At 36.1% G+C, this 16678-nt stretch overlaps 2 protein-coding genes across 3 annotated transcripts; both read right to left on the bottom strand.

Annotated features, from left to right (window-relative positions):
• Positions 1–8267: 8267 nt before the first annotated feature.
• On the bottom strand, positions 8268–11574 carry LOC132158672 (membrane progestin receptor alpha-B-like). Of its 2 annotated transcripts, none has more exons than XM_059568185.1 (2): positions 11445–11574; positions 8268–9838 (listed from the first exon to the last, which is right to left on the bottom strand). In XM_059568185.1, exon 2 carries the CDS (start codon positions 9800–9802, stop codon positions 8738–8740), a length of 1065 nt encoding a protein of 354 aa, XP_059424168.1. In that variant the 5' UTR covers positions 9803–9838; positions 11445–11574; the 3' UTR covers positions 8268–8737. The 2 variants fall into 2 exon arrangements, with proteins under 2 accessions (XP_059424168.1, XP_059424166.1); XM_059568183.1 differs by having other exon boundaries at positions 11334–11518.
• A 1599-nt stretch (positions 11575–13173) lies between these two features.
• LOC132158671 (stathmin-like) lies at positions 13174–16184 on the bottom strand. Its single transcript, XM_059568182.1, has 5 exons — positions 16088–16184; positions 14328–14373; positions 14018–14190; positions 13751–13942; positions 13174–13646 (listed from the first exon to the last, which is right to left on the bottom strand). Exons 2-5 carry the CDS (start codon positions 14341–14343, stop codon positions 13581–13583), a joined length of 447 nt encoding a protein of 148 aa, XP_059424165.1. The 5' UTR covers positions 14344–14373; positions 16088–16184; the 3' UTR covers positions 13174–13580.
• Positions 16185–16678: the final 494 nt, after the last annotated feature.

Raw genomic sequence — 16678 nt, 5'->3', positions numbered from 1 at the left:
ATTACACTCTCACTCCTATATGGCTCTCATATGGCATTAGGTACGGCTTCTATGTGAGGAAAAGGGAAGTGATGACACATGAACAAACATACACTGGCGGTACCATGGATACCAGTCTAATGTTTTTCAGCAGAGCTGGTCCAATTGGCATGAAGTGTAGGAGAACATGACAAAGGTGTAATTGCTCTTACCTTTTTTCCTTTTCATTACCTCTGCAGGGAGTCTGTTTATGTAGCCATTTAGACTCTTTTTCTGTGATTGAAAAGTATGACTACAGTGTGATTGTGTATGTGTTCATGAAATCAGTGCTGTCTACACATCAATGTCTGAATGAATTATTCATCAATTTTTATATATATTTTATATTATTTTAAGTATTTAAACTTATTCTAATTAATATACTTTTTACTCTAGTTTCTACAAAAAAATGTTTTTAAACAAATTCAATCTTTTTATTTTTTCCAAGTTAATAAAAAATTAATAATAATAATTAAATAATTTTAAACATAACATTGTACATGCATCAATAGCAGTGCATGTTATTATCGTTCACGAAAACAACAGCAAAATCCAGCAAAAATAGTTAATTATAAAATTTAATTAAATAGTACAAAAATAAATTTATTAATAGTGGTGCATGTTATTATTGTTCATTAAACTAAAGCTAAATAAAAAATAATTTATTATAAAATAAAATTTCTAAACTAAAACTTCAATAATAATAATACTAAATGACAAACACATGTAATGTAAAATGAATAATTCTACTTTTAATAGTATGTTAAAGTAAATAATACTAAAACAACACTAGTGAATGTTTTCACACATATATGGGGTAAGTGTACACAAAGAAACCTGATATTAAACAGCTAATTAGAGAATTTGTAATTGCAGCTAAATGTGCTATTTTCAAACACAAATTAATTCATGAAAAAGTAAATATGTGATAACATTCAAACACACACACACACACACAGGTTTTTATTTATTTATTTTTTTTTTTACTTATTTCAAAATGTGAAACGTTCATACAGTGCAGTGAAAAGTTTAAGGCAAATAAAATTGTCCAAACCTACCTGGCCCTACGTGAAAAAATAATTGCCCCCTCCTGTTGAATCCTTAAAAGAACTGTGATTAACCACATTATTTAAGAAATATGAGTTAAATTTCACTTGCCACAACCAGACCTGATTACTGCCAGTGCCAGACCTGTTAAATCAAGAAATCACTTAAATATTACCTGTCTGACAAAGTGAAGCATGCTTAATTAAAGCACACATCATGCCTTGATCTAAAGAAATTCAAGAACAGGCGTTGAACAGATGAAAAAAACAGTTGACATGTATCAGTCTGGAAAGGGTTATAAAGCCATTTATAAGGCTTTGGGAGTCAAGCGAACCATGTTCAGAGCCATTATCTACAAATGGTGAAAACTTGTAACCATGGTTTACCTTCCCTGGAGTGGCCGGCCTAATAAAACTACTCCAATAGTGTAATGACTCATCCAGGAGATCAAAAAAGAACCCAGAACAACATCTAAAGAACTGCAGGCCTCACTTGCCTTAATTAAGGTCAGTGTTCACGATTCAACAATAAGAAAGAGACTGAGCAAAAACAGCATCCATTGGAGAGTTCCAAGGCAAAAGCTACTGCTGAACAAAAAGAAAACAATGGTTCGTCCCACATTTGCCAAAATAGTATCTTGAAAGAAAACTTTTGGGCCAATATTCTGTGGACTGATACGACAAAAGTGAACTTTTTGGAAGAAGAGTGTCCTGTTACATCTGGCATAAAACCAACACAACATTTCATAAAAATAACATCATACCAACAGTCAAACATGGTGGTGGAAGTGTGATGGTCTGGGGCTGCTTTGATTCTTCAGGACCTGGACAACTTTTATGGAACCATGAATTCTGCACTCTATCAGAAAATCCTGAAGGAGAATATCTGACCATAAGTTTGTGACCTCAGGCTCAAGCGCACTTGGGTTATGCAGCAGGTCAATGATCCCAAACACACCATTGCCATTTATCACAAATACTTGATTGCAGTTGTTGCTGCAAAGGGTGGCACAACCAGTTATTATTTGGACAGCTTATTTTCCATAATAAATTAAATCCTTATCTTAAAAACTGCATTTTGTATTTACTCTTTTGCAAAACATAAAAGTTCAATGTTCTTTTAAAGTATGTTCATTTATGCACTCAATACTTGGTCTGGCTCTTTTAGCACCAACGAGAGCATCAGTGAGGTGTGGCATGGAAACGATCAGCATGTGACACTGCTGAGACATTACTGAGCCTTCAGCTCATCTGTATTGTTGGATCAACTGTTTCTCATCTTTCTCTTGAAAATATCTCATAGATTCTCTGTGAGGTTCAGGTCAGGCATGTTGGCTGGCCAATTAAGCACAGTAATATCATGGTCATCAAACAATTGGAAGTGGTTTTTTACTGTGGGCAGGTGCTAAAGTACTGCTGCAAAATGAAATCAGCATCTCCATAACGCTTGTCAGCAGATGGAAGCATAAAGTGCTCCAAAATCTCCTGGTAGATGGCTGCATTGACTTTGAACTTGATAAAACACAATGGAGCAAACCCAGCAGACGTCACGGCACCTCAAACATCACTGACTTTAGAAACTTCACACTGGTTTCTATGCCTCTCCAGTCTTCCTCCAGACTCCAGACCTCGATTTCCAAATGAAATGTAAAATTTACTTTTGACCACTAAGCAACATTCCAGTTTTTTTTCTCCGTAGGCCATGTAAGATGAGCATAGTGACTCTTGATCCACTGAATCCAACTTTTGAAATTTGACATCTAGAATATATGAAAATGTCACTTTTTAAAATAAGTTACAAAAAAATAACTTTTTCACGATATTCAATTTTTTTAGATGCACCTGTATGCGTGTGTGTGTGTGTGTGTGTGTGTGAGTGTGTGTATATATATATATATATATATAAAACATGACATTATGAATTGATTTTTTTCTATTTCATTAAATTAGACTAAATTATTTGTCATTTCTATGTGATTTTACAAGTTTTCAGAGTTTTAGCTTTATTTTCTTAATCAGTAGTTAAATTGAAAGTGGTTTAAGAAGTGCACTAACCAAATCAGTACAGGTTGTAGCTTTGGCAACCACTTAAAAACATAGGTTTTCAATTTTAGCGGGTTGCACAGTATTTTTACAGTGCAGAAAAGCCAACTCCTCGTCAACATGAGTCAGCCAACTCCAAATGACCTCTGAACATCACTCCCACAATCCCTCAGTCATCAGAGCTTTCCCACCTCACATTACTCAGACCCCTGTGTAACCCGTCGGGAAGTTAATCTACAGAGACTGGATGTATAAGATGATAAAGGAGCCCAGAATCAGTTTAAACTATACTGAACTGGTCACGGTTGCGAAAGATACTTTTCTGAGCCTTGAAGATGAAAGCTTTTCCTGTCCACCACAATTCTGATGCAAGAATGACATGTTAAAATGAAATGACACAATTCTGTTTCAGACAGATTTCCAGATTATAGCTTCACAGAGAGATTTTTGATCAATTTCTTTTATTATTTCATTATGTTTGCAGCGCTGAAGGCAAAGTGACGGCTAAGAATAAGCACTGGATAGACAAGCAGGCCCTTGTCTTCAGGATTGGCGAAAGAAACAGGGGATGAGAGAAGAACAGAATATGAGTGGAAAGGAACAAACCGTTCTTTATAAAGCATATATTAAATCTAAGAAAGATATAAAGTGTGAGATCGAGCCCTCGAATTCATGTGACATGCTGTCAACAGCCCTCAGACTTGCAGTGGACCTTGGAGCCCAGATGAATGTGATCAGAGCCTTTCAAAGTAATGCGTTTCACAGGCATGCAATTTTCTAGAGAGTTCTGATGTTAAGATGCGACTCATAGCCACCATTTCCACAAAAAAACAGCATAATAAACCATTCTTGAATATGTACATATTAAAATTGCAGGAGCAGGCGAAAATCTTGGTTTGTAGGTGACACAATGAATGTTTTGAAGTATAGAAATGCTGTTTTACAAGTGTGTTGTGATGATAAATGGCTTAAAAGGATTGTGCTAAATCATTCAGCTTACAAAAACACTGTTGTTCAGTCTTGTCTTTGACCACACTGCCATCTTGTGGCAGATGCATGTGCTTTTACAGAGTTCTGTTGCTAATTAACAAAGTGCAGAGCGCCATTAAGATGATGATAATGATGATGATGAACAAGATGATGAGAAGGTTTGATAACGAGTTAGATTATGATGTTGAACCATTTAACAGATGAGTATTATGTATGAATCAAGATGTCACAAAATCCTCATACTAAACTTCTTTTATACATTCAGATTATTCTTATTTTTAAATAACATTTACCTATAGCTGTTTCATAACTGTTTGCTATTGCTGTTTTATAGGTGTTGCCATAGTATACTTTTACATGACCTTCACATATTTTTACTGGCCTTTTGCATTTTGTAATTAAGCCAGAATGTATGTATTTTTATTTATTAGCTAGCCTAGACATTAAAGAGCTATTATTTCCAGCACACTTTTATTGGGAAATGATGGAATACAGAGCAAAACATTACTGATTAAAAATTTAACATTGCCCATTTTCACAGATGATGATGCTACCCAGTATTTGATCTTTTGCTGACTTTATAACTGACTTTATAATATAAATGTTCAACAATTAAAATTACGGCTTTGACAAATTTAAATTATAAATCAGATATATAATAACTACTGTACCTCAGAATGTATCTCATTGTGGCCTTGAGTAAATGAAATCTTATCTTGTTAGGTGTATTGTTAACACGTCACCTTTAAATTCCTAAACATTTTTAAACATAATTTCAAAAATGAAACCATATGGAAACCATTGACTGGTAAACTACTTAATTGCAGCGTTTCAATCGGTCATAGCACTGCACAAGTTTTTTAATTAAATAGATCCAAAAAAAAAAAGAGAATAAATGCTTCAGTGAACTATATATTTTCTGGAATATGGTTATTTGTAGGAAAAAGACAAGTCAGAAGTATAATGAATAAATAAATATATTACTAGGCTCAGCATTGTACAGAGACGTCTATCAATTAGAAAATTAGATATATTATCATAGCTGGGATTTATGCCATCCTAAAGGGTATGGATTTATTGCATCCATACATTATGATAGTGATGATTTAAAGGTATTAGCTTCTATTAGACAGACTATAGTTTACTAGATTGTGCAAATTTACTGGAAATTCATATGCAGACACAAAACATGATAAAATTCTGTCAGCGTTTGTTTACACACTGTCATGTCGTTCCAAATGAAAGATGAGAGAATTTTAATTTTTGGGTGAACTAGCCTTTGAAATTATCTGACATGTTGTTTTAACACTTCATTTGACGCCGTGACAGTTGCTGTAGCGGTGCATTGAATGGATTAGAATAGCTTTTTTGATTACAATAACAAATTGTTACTCACTTGTTAGTGTGTGCATGCATAAACTGATGTTTTGTTACTCTATACATTGTTTTAGCTTTTCTGTCTAAACAGGAAACACAATGAAGTGGAAGTTGTGACTTACAGTTGTTTATTGACTTAAATACCATAGTACATCAACACAGTCATTTCCAAACACAACGGTATAGCTTAGGTTATCACCAGTCTTTATTGTTCCTGTTCTGCACTTCAGCAGAACATGAGTGTTAGTTCAGCTCCGTGCAAGGGTTCGTGGTTGAGTACGGAGTACAAGAGGTTCTCAAGTAACTTTCTGAGCAGTCCTTCTTCTTTAAGTGCAATACAAGAAGAAACACAATTGTTAAAACAAACTCTGAACATGATCATGTTCAAAATAGAAAAGGTTAAGTGTCTCTGAGGTGAGTAGATTAGTATAGTATTTGAGAAGGAGACACTTTACAGTTTAGCAGAAATCATTTACAGAGTTCCTTAAAATTCCACTTGAGCATTACGGGAATTGAGGCTTTAGGTCAAATTCTGGTGGTGCCAGGAGATGACCTCATCTGTTTTCTTTCTCAGTGACATCAGCTCTTGGCGGCCCCCTGTTTACTATCTACTATGTGATTTTGAATGATCTGTTAATTTCTTAAACTGGAACAGCAGTAAAAAACACCATATTCTGTTAATAGTTCACATTTAATATCTACAGTATGTAATTAACATTATAAAATAATTGTAATCAATATGGTCTTTCGTTAGATAAAGCACCCATTATGCGATAATTTTTTTAAATATTTGCCAACTAACAACATTTCAATCACTTCATCAGTTCTAGTCCTTGATGACATCATCAAACTGTGACATCATTGTTGTCTGCTGGTGCTGATAAAACTGGAGGGCCAATCACATAGAACGCGTTTTTACATTCCATGCTAAATACACGCTACATCTTGTGTCTTTTGCAGCATCTTGTGCATACAACGTTCTAAATTTGCAGTGCTAAAGTTTAGGTTAACTTTTAAAAAATGCTACTCTAGACCTTACTCTTAATTATCCAGTCCTTGCAGTTTTTTTTTTTCATTCCATTACCAAGCGTCTTGCGTTTTGAAACGCAAAAATGCATTCTGCGTGAACAGCCCCTTTTTGTTCTCCATGTGTTCCTGGTTGCAGAAATAAATTCTGGTCACCGTTTATCATAACTTCGCTTATTTGCTACTCAAACGACTCATACCACAGCAACAATTTGTTTTTCTGGGTCTGGATCATAAACCAGCTTTTACACTACATCGCACAGACGTTTTCCTGGAGCAATAGCCTAGTGACACAATATTTATCTCAAGGGAATATGATAATAAGTCATCCTTCCACCTTCAATCTGATGGATATGTGTTGGTTTATGAACAAGGGCTAAGACAAGGGGAGCTACACAATTCATGATACAAGAGCTAGATGCATTTCACGGTTATTAAAAGGCCAGACAGGTTCAGGAACCTTCATATCCTTTCTCATCAGTAGGTAACAGGTTCAGGAACCTTCATATCCTTTCTCATCAGTAGCTATCTCACACAGGTATACATAAACATTCAAAAATGCACACACACATACGACAAGCACCTGTATGCATACTCACACAAGGATGCATGCATGCAGTCAGGCACATTAGAATACACATTTAACACGTTAGTTTTGATGCTCAGACTGTTCTTGTAAATAAAGTGCTGAACTTCTATTAGAAAAATCCACATATGCACAGAACACACAAAGGCATTCATATCAGGGTATGAGTAAAGGTTAAGGCCAAAGTTATAGCCCTTGCATACAAAAGGAGCATCTTCATGACAAACTGAGACATCATAGCTATAATGGACATAAATTCATTGTTTCTAAAAAGCCTCTTTGGCTGGGATAGTTCACCCAAAAACTAATAGTCTTTTGTTATTTATCAAAATATTGTTTGATTCAAATTAAATGAAGCAATCAACAGTTAATTTGAACCCCAGTGAATTTCATAGTATGGGCAACAGCAATCTTCAAAATGTCATTCAGATTTGGAAAACATGGAAATGAGTAAATAATGGGTTTTCATTTTTGAATGAACTTTCCCTTTAAAATTTTCCAAACAAAGAGTGTTGATGGTGCGGAGCAACTTTCTAATAACTTTGAAGCATAAAGAACACGAGTTCTCATTTTTGTCAAATTAATAATCAGCCAGGGCTGCATCTGAAATCCTTAAACCTGATTATACTGCAATCCAGTGTCATCACATCCTGCCTACTGTCCTTTTCATAATGTCCGGTATTTCAGCCATCTTCACAGGCTACACATCAAAAAGGGAAGTGTGCACTGGCAGTGCAAAAACAATCGATTGCAATTCGCAAGTAATCATAAACTAACTTCATCGTGGCACTAGATGGGTCGGACACACTGTAAGGCAAGTCAGTAGTCAATTTGACACCAATTTGCATTGGTTTACTGCGGTAACAGTAGCCAAAACTGAAAATCGTTTTATAAAAAGCAATACAGAGTGGGGAATTTGATCTGATTCATTTATTATGAATAAATTATTATTAATCAGTCATCTCTAAACAAAATATTCTTAAAACACTCCATCTGAGCTCCACATTTAGCTAATTGTGCTGGTCTGATGGAATGGGAAATTTATTTTCTGACATTTTAGTTGCTGTGTGCATCCCTGTAATTCAAACCATAGCACATGGTGCTAGCACCACAAGGTCATGGGTTCAATTCCCAGGGAACACAGGGGAAAAAATTGTATTAAGTGTACTACATATATTGAATGCAATATATGTCTGCTAAATGTGCAAATGCCATTTGAGTAACATACTTAAGAGCAGCAGACTGCACCAAAATGAGGTTGGATTTAGAGACGCAATGCAAATATGAACACTTCCAATGATCCAGTCTACCTAAACTATCCTGTAAGCAAAAAAGCTGACATCTCATCACAGTTCTCACGTTAACCAGATTAAATAAGTTGTAATGGCACTCGTCAAACAAATCAGCACCTTCCAGCAGGCAGTCCACTGTTTTACAGCCATTCTTCAAATGTGATGCGGTTTTAACTGGCATGTCACCAGTTTGGTAAACAAAAAGCAGTTGGTTCAAAATGCATTGGCAGGCCACAAAAAAACATTAACAACAAATATAAGACACACTTAAAGATAACAAAAAGGTTTTTCATTGTTAGTTGCTTCAATTGTTGTAGGCCAGTGCAATCCTTCCTACATGTTCAAGGCAAGGTCTCTGGCTACTCCTGCTTCTCTTCTAGATACGCCTTCACCCGTTTGCGCACATAGAACGCAGTGAGTGCGCTGCAACACGCTGTGAAGATAAAAAGAGCCACTGCATCGTGAGCCAAGTCTCCATGGAGACTTTCATAAAGAGGTCTCCTCTCGCTATAATCCAGTCGCACGGCTTCGAGCTGCACTAGAGTGCAGAGCACAAGGAACACGTGGAAGACCTGATGGCCCTGCCCGATGAAGTCGCAATGTCCAGGGAACCAGCGCTCAGGATGGGGGTATGAGAAAAAGTAGGCACTGATTAAAAAGGAGACAACCTGGTAGCAGTGGTACACCACCGCCTGGTCAGCACAGCCTTGTTCGCAGCTGTAGCATTTATAGATGCGATGGAGCACTGGGCTGATGTCTAAACAGTAGGCCAGGCCCGAGGGAACCACTTGGAATAGCTTGTGAACGAATTTGGGCAAGCTTGGGCTGGCGTACTTGCCTAAGCAGCAGCCCGTACAGGACAGCCAGGCCAGGAAGGCCGCAGCTGGCAGGAAAAAACTTCGCACTTGAGCGTGCCATTCTTGTTCGATGACGTAATAGAAGTGGGCCAGGGCGCTACCATACTGGTATACGGCTACACCAACGTAGTCCAAAAAATAAAAGGTGTAGTGGGAGAGCTCAGACTTGGCCGAGAGCAGGTGGGCAAGCGCGCTGCAGCCCAGGTAGGTGAAGGCGGCTAAAAGCAGGATGAACAGCGGCTGGGCATGTGGGTCTCGCAGGAAGTCCACGGTTTCTGACAGCTCCTGAAATTTGACTAAGATAATGAGGGAGGCCAGCAGGTGTGTCCACACATTTACTGACTCATTATGCCTCTGGAACAGAGTGAGGAAGTAGTAGCGCCAGTTCTGGTCGGGCGGCCTGTAGCCCGTGAATATATGTGACTCACGGAAAACCCACGGCACATCGCTCACCATCATGGTACAAGGCAGTTTAGGGAAGGCTGACTCCAGGAAACGGGGGATTTGGCGAAGCTGCTGTGCGTTGATGAACAGCCGCCCAATCTGCTCCATCACAACCGTCGCCATGGTGAGGATTAATTAAGCAGCAGTCTATTGTGAGATCTGTTTTGGAAAAAGTATTCAGCAGTTAAATATTACCCTTGCTTTATTAAGAACGTTTACTTGGAAAATAAATAAAAATAAAGTTTTTTTTTTAACTCTCTTTAATTTGTGTACCTGTATAAAGTGTGAATACATGCATTATATATGAATACATGTTAATGTTAATACATATACATTTAATCAAATTGATGTGTTTTATAACATTCTGTAGTGGAAATGATGGAATATATATATATATATATATATATATATATATATATAATTTTTTTTTTTTGAATAAAATAACTAACTACTTTGACTTCTTAAGGTTTATTTAGCATATATCGTTTTATGTATATCCTAAATCTACTTTTTGCTGTTTGTTTGTTTTTAATGTGTGTGTGTGTGTGTGTGTGTGTGTGTGTGTGTGTGTGTGTGTGTGTGTGTGTGTGTGTGCAGTATAATTTCTTTAAATTAATATTTATTTGGATTTAATATTTAATTGGTTTTCACACAATTTAGGTCATCCCAGTTTTAGACACCAAATAATTCACATTTTTATAGTTTGAGATTTAAATTATGCGCTGGGACAAGGGTAAAGCAATTTTAAAATATGTATTTATTTAATTTAACAATTTAAAATGGAATTAAATACATTTAATTTAATAATTATTTGCCTACGTTGCACAATCCTTATTTTTGTAAAGGTTTGCGTTTTTTAAAACATTTTAAATGGTACATTTTAAAATCGTGGCCTACTTTTTAGTGTCTTATTTTCATGTCTTATTAATGCAAATGCCATAATCTAAGCGATGCATGCAAATTGATACACGTTAAAGTAAAATATCAGGAACCTGAAAACCGCATTTAATGAAAAACATGTTATTACTGTAAATTTGTAAATAGAACAATTGTTTAACGTGAAATTAAGGTAACGTGGTGTAAAACGTGGAGTTTCGTCTTGTACAATGCAGAGACATCACCGCTTACGTAACATCAGCTCTCTGCGTAAAGCTTCTCGTGCACATGAACTAATAAGGACGAATCTTACGAAACGAATTCATCGATAATGTCCGGAAAACATAAGGTTTGCGGAAAAATAATTGTTTTTCATTTTCAAATCTATTAAAACGACCAAATAGTAGAGAATTTTAGTGGTGGCATCCCAAAGGACAGATCCTTCCCACACCCTCAAGCTGTTTCTCGTAAAATCTCGAAAAAAGAAACGTGAAAACCCGGAAGCGCAACAATGAAAATGTTTTACGAAGCAACAACCAAAAACGAATTATTTCTTTTCTCATGTACTGTAACGTTACATGTCTTACCAAATGTCGATATCTATCTTGGGTTATACTGATTATTAATTATCCCCGTTTACACTCTATACTCGGATCGTAACGCACCATACAAAGGCTATGTCTGTTTTTGAAAACTTCATCTAGAAGTATACATTGCATATGGGGATTTAATTTATACCTGTCTTGCCTTAAACGTATCGATAAATGAACTGGTTTACCTTTTAAGAGGATAATCCCCTCAGTCAGTGAACTGCATTTAACCGCACGTTCATATGCGTCTTGAGAAAACGTAACTAAACAAAGAAAATTGAATTATGGAAAAATATTACGTGAAATTCTGTTGAGCTGGAGAGGCTCCTGTCAGTGTCAGCTCCCTGCTGTACCGCTGTCAGATAGCCGTGATCTAAAGATTCCTGATGGGCAGGCAAATTGTCCAATCAGAAAAGCTGAAGAGCGTTGTCACCGCCTTCGTTTAAAGAAAGTGGCCAGTAGGAAATACTTTTAAAGGTGGCGACACACTGTAAAATGTATGGACTGTGAAATGTGAAACTACTCTCTTCTTATTAATAACCGCATACATTCCCTCTTTAATAAAAGACTAGGTGCAAACCGCTGTGGTATAACACAGACAAAAAATAAATAAATAAGTACATTTAAAAATATATATATTGGCCACATATATGCGCCCATATGTGTGCAGTAGCTAATTTACCCTACATTCAGAGTTAACAGAGCAGATTTGGGAAAAAGCCACATGTAGACATATTTAAACACTTTTTTATTTTCAGTGTCAGTCGTTTGAATTAGGTACATAAAAACATTTGCAGTTAACTGAATTTAAAGGTAATTTGAATATGCACATTGTCTAATATGTTCATGTTTTGAGTGTACTGTTGTTCATTTCTTATGCTGAACTATGTGATGGCTTATCTCATCACCCACACATGCACTCTGCTGACAATGTGTCCTTGTCAAACTCGGTGTTAACAGTGGAAACAAAGGTCTACATTGTGAATTTTTAGACACAGGAAGGCAAAATATTACTTCATCTGACAAGTAATAAAAACATATTCCCATGCACTTTGCAGTCTTGCACCAAAATTAAAATAGAAAATATTTCAAGAATTCCTGTTGTACTTGTCCTTTCAGTGGTAAATGTAATTGTTTTTCATATTGATAGACTTTCCATCTATAATACTCTTATTGATTGAATGATTCAGACTGGGTCATAACAATGTGTGGGTGTTTCGAAGGTCATTTTAACATTTGAACTTGATGCCCCTTCCTACAACACAGACCAGCAAATGATTTCATTTTGATTTTATTCAATTAAAAAAAACATTTATTCACACATATTACTGGACATGATCTTTTTTTTTTTTGGATGCATGTAGTTGCTTATACTAAGGGAGTTCAGAATTTGGAAATAAGGTATAACTCGTTACCGAAAAGAGTGATGCACTACTTCTGAACACATAATAATGTGACAGCATGTGGACAACAAGCCATTTATCACTGCAAAGCTGTTTACAACTGCCATAAGTTGTCATGCACCTAACCATAATAGTTGTCATTATGTCAACATTAGGATTTAAAAAAAAAATTTTTTTTAAATCATTTTAAGACAAATGTTCAAAAAAGCATTTTTCTAAAACATGTTAGACAAACTCAAAACCACTAGATGCCAGTATAGTTCAAACAGTCTCAAGAAACAGATTTTTTTTATATATATACTAAAACCTTTGCAAGTACTGGAATGCATTGATTTTTTTATTAGTGCAAACTGAGTATGAATTACTATAAAAGTATGATCTAGTAAAGGAAATGTGTGTGGATAATGAAATGTTTAGTTTTCACACTAGGAATCTCATGCAGATTATAAAGAGTACATCAAAAAGTGTCCTAAAAGGTCAAATTATTATTCTGGCAAAACGTACTTTCCATATAGAATTACAGAAACTGCCATTTATCTCCATAATGTACAAATTTTAAGGTGTTTTACTCCACATTACACTCTGGCTGACTGACAGATCAACAAAGAGGCGGTGGGAAAACTGGTACAATAACAAACAACTGTGCAACTTTATTAAGCTCATAGGATGGCAGTACTGACATACAAGGGAACAGGTGGACTTGCACAATGCAGTATACCAAGTATATATTAGACCTATGCATAACACAGGCATGCTTCCCTATCAGTGAAACGCTGCTCATTTTAAACGCTATAGAGCTGCAACTGGATAAATCTACAGGTTAGAGAGGATGAAAAGACAGAACTGAATACACATAAACTGATGAAATGTTGTGCACCAGCTTTTCCCCAAAACCCCTTAATAAAAAAAGTGGCAAGTACATGGATCCAAATATGGAAAACAGGCAATTTAATGCAACAAAAAATAAATCTTTGGATACATTAAAAAACCCAATACTATACCCTAAATGAAAAGGAAAATGAGAGAGGAAACTTAGTTTTCACCCTCTGCCCCCTCTTTTGTTTCTTTGTTCTTTCGTACCTCTTCGAGCTTCTTGTCCTAAAATAAAGACAAACACATCCATTAACATAATGTAAATTCAATAGAACTGAAACTTTACAAAGTAAAACCTATAATGCATATGCATTCATCTACACAGAAACCTTCTCTTTGAATTTCTCATTCAGAGCTGCCATGCGTGCTGTGCGGTTTTCTTTGTTGGCTTCCATTTTCTGGTTAAGTTTCTCCTCTGCCATCTTGCTGAAGTTGTTGTTCTCCTCCATTGCTTTCTGAAGGACCTCCTTCTCATGCTCTCGTTTCTCAGCTAAGTGCTTCAGGACCTCTGCCTCATGGTTCTAATATGAGATGGTCAACAAATGAGGAACAGAATGCACAATCACTATGCAACTGATTCCTAAACGACCACTTACCTTGCGTCTCTCTTCTGCCGCTTCCAGTTTTTTCTGGATCTCGTCCAGAGATACCTCCTTCTTCTTGGGGGTAGAAAGTGGGAATTCTCCCTTGGCATCTGGAGCAGAAGGACTCAGGATGACTTCAAAAGCCTGTCCTGAGGCACGCTTGTCCAGTTCCTTAACCTGAATATCTGTGAAGGATAAGTCGTTGCATTTAATACTCCGTGCTTGATTTCCTTCGCAGATTGATTTCATTTAAATTACAAATAAAAGTGAAGCATACTGATTTCGAGATTGGAGCTTAGCTGAACTTATTTTCGCATCTTACCTCCAGAGGACGCCATTGCACTTCCAACCTCGATGGGTTTACACACCTGCCAATTGAATGCATATAATAATAATATTAGGAAAAAATGCAGTCGTTTTGCTACTAACGTTGATGCAAATCATGCTTACACAATCTTTTAACAATCTGCCCCTTCCCACATATTAAAAACAAGCCTCAGCTATACAACAGCTATTCTATCAATGAAAAAAGAAAGTAGCTATTGATAAAAAATCCAAAAGCTGAGTTTGCCCCTACTGTGGTATATAAAGAAAAGAAAGAAAGAAAAATATATATGTATGTATGTATACCTATTAAATAACTGTATAAACAATAACTAAAATACACTAAAGGGAGTGGCGTCGCCACAATAGTCATGAATAATTTACTAACTGAATGCTATTTTGGGAAGGAAACAAGCTGTTAAAAATGCAAAAATTACTGCCTATTAAATAGCAATATATCCTTCTTTATGCTGAAAGCCAAGAAAAGGACAAGTCGCTGCCAGCACAACAACCACCGGACCCATCTATTCAGACGTGCTGTCATCATCACCTAATTAAACGACAATAGTTCAATTAAAATATATACTACGGGGTGTACACTCGGGTGAAATGTAGAGAAAACCAATCAGCATCTCTCTTTGTAATGTAACGTTAATGAGATCACAGTGGGCACTGAGAGATTAAACAAAGGGGATATTGTGCAAGAAACGAACAAAGGCAGGCTAATCCGTTGAAGTGATTCGTTAAATATTAAGTATAGGACAAACTTGTCATCTTAAATATGACCTGACAACAAGTCATCACTCGATGGTTGAAAATAAACCTCCAGCCCTTGTGTCTATCCGATGGGATTCAGGATCTCATCTGGAGACAATAGATGGCCGAGATACACCCTGAACCCCCATTATAACAGCCCTCAAAAATCAATGATAACTACAAACTATACTATATTACGTATCAATAAGACCTTATTAATGTTCAAGGATCATGTAAATATGGAATGAAACGCTTACAAATAACGATAGAGGTATTGCTGTCTCACGCATTTCCAACAAACCTGATCACACCCATCTCTCTCATTTCATACCAGACACAACTGCACTGCCCATTGTACAGAATAATCTCAGTGTTGACATGCAAAATTACGGTTCTATGTCTTCTAATCGATGTAATTGATATAACTGAAAGTAAATAACATTATTTGACAGCAAAGTTGGTGCACACATGCACACATAACGAAGACAAAAGGCGTCGAGACCCATTAGATCACCTGTCACTGTACTGTGGGCTATATTATGGAAATGTTAGGATTTTAGGTAAAACAGAAACAATAACTAAGAATATAAGTGATTTGCACTAAAAACAAACCGCAAAATTAACTAGCAGAGCTCAACTAAACGTGAGCCAGTTCGCTAATGTTGAGCTCGACCGTCTGCACAATTCCCTCCAGATGAAACAATAAACACAAAACATTAATGGTCGCGCAACGACAAGCATATTTAGATAGCTCTGCGTGCTGCTATTTTTTAATTACTTATTTAGTTATGGTTAGTTAATTCTCTAACCATATAGAATATTCCAGATGCCCTTGTCTATAATCTACATCCCCTCCCCAAAAAGGGAGGTAAATAAGGGTGTGACTGAAATTAAAATCGCAATCATTTGAATTTTTATACTTTAGATGTCTTCTCTTCCTGTCACCTCAAACACGGTTGAGATGTATTGCAAACATACATTCAACAACAACAAAAAACCCACCTTTAGTTGCAGTTAAAATTAAAGCTGGAGTTCTCCGCGCGCGCAGATTCCTCTCTGCCTCAGCATCAACCGTTCGCGCAAAAGAGGACCAAATTGTGTTACATCATATTTGGACGTGACCAATGAGCTTCGAGTAGAGAATTCTGGGATATGTAGTACGCGATGGAAAAAAATATCTGATTTACTTTTTATATTATTTGCTTAATACATAGGAATGCATTCACATTAAGAATGTACAGTGATTGTTTCTCAAAATAAATAGTCATGCATTATAAATGGATAGCCATTAAACAATTAATTTCTTTTAAATCTTTTTTTTTTTGTATTATGTTTTTATTGAACATAACCATTTTTATTATTTCCACTAACCACTGAACCACACATACAGAACTGTGGGATATCATAGCAAAAGATACATAAAACTGACCAGATATACAGTTTACTAGTGTACAGTGAGTATACTAGTATGCTAGTAGCATATACTAGTTTAAATTACATTGAAAGCTTAATTTAAAGTAGTAAAATTTGACAGCTTGTGACTAGGAAATTATTTTTTCTTTAAGATGAGTCTATAATGGAACAAGCGAGTGC

The sequence above is a fragment of the Carassius carassius genome, chromosome 15 (genome assembly GCF_963082965.1).
Source record: "Carassius carassius chromosome 15, fCarCar2.1, whole genome shotgun sequence".
NCBI lineage: Eukaryota > Metazoa > Chordata > Actinopteri > Cypriniformes > Cyprinidae > Carassius > Carassius carassius.
The sequence above is the reverse complement of the archived record's forward strand: the minus strand, read 5'-3'. Positions and strand labels throughout refer to the sequence as shown.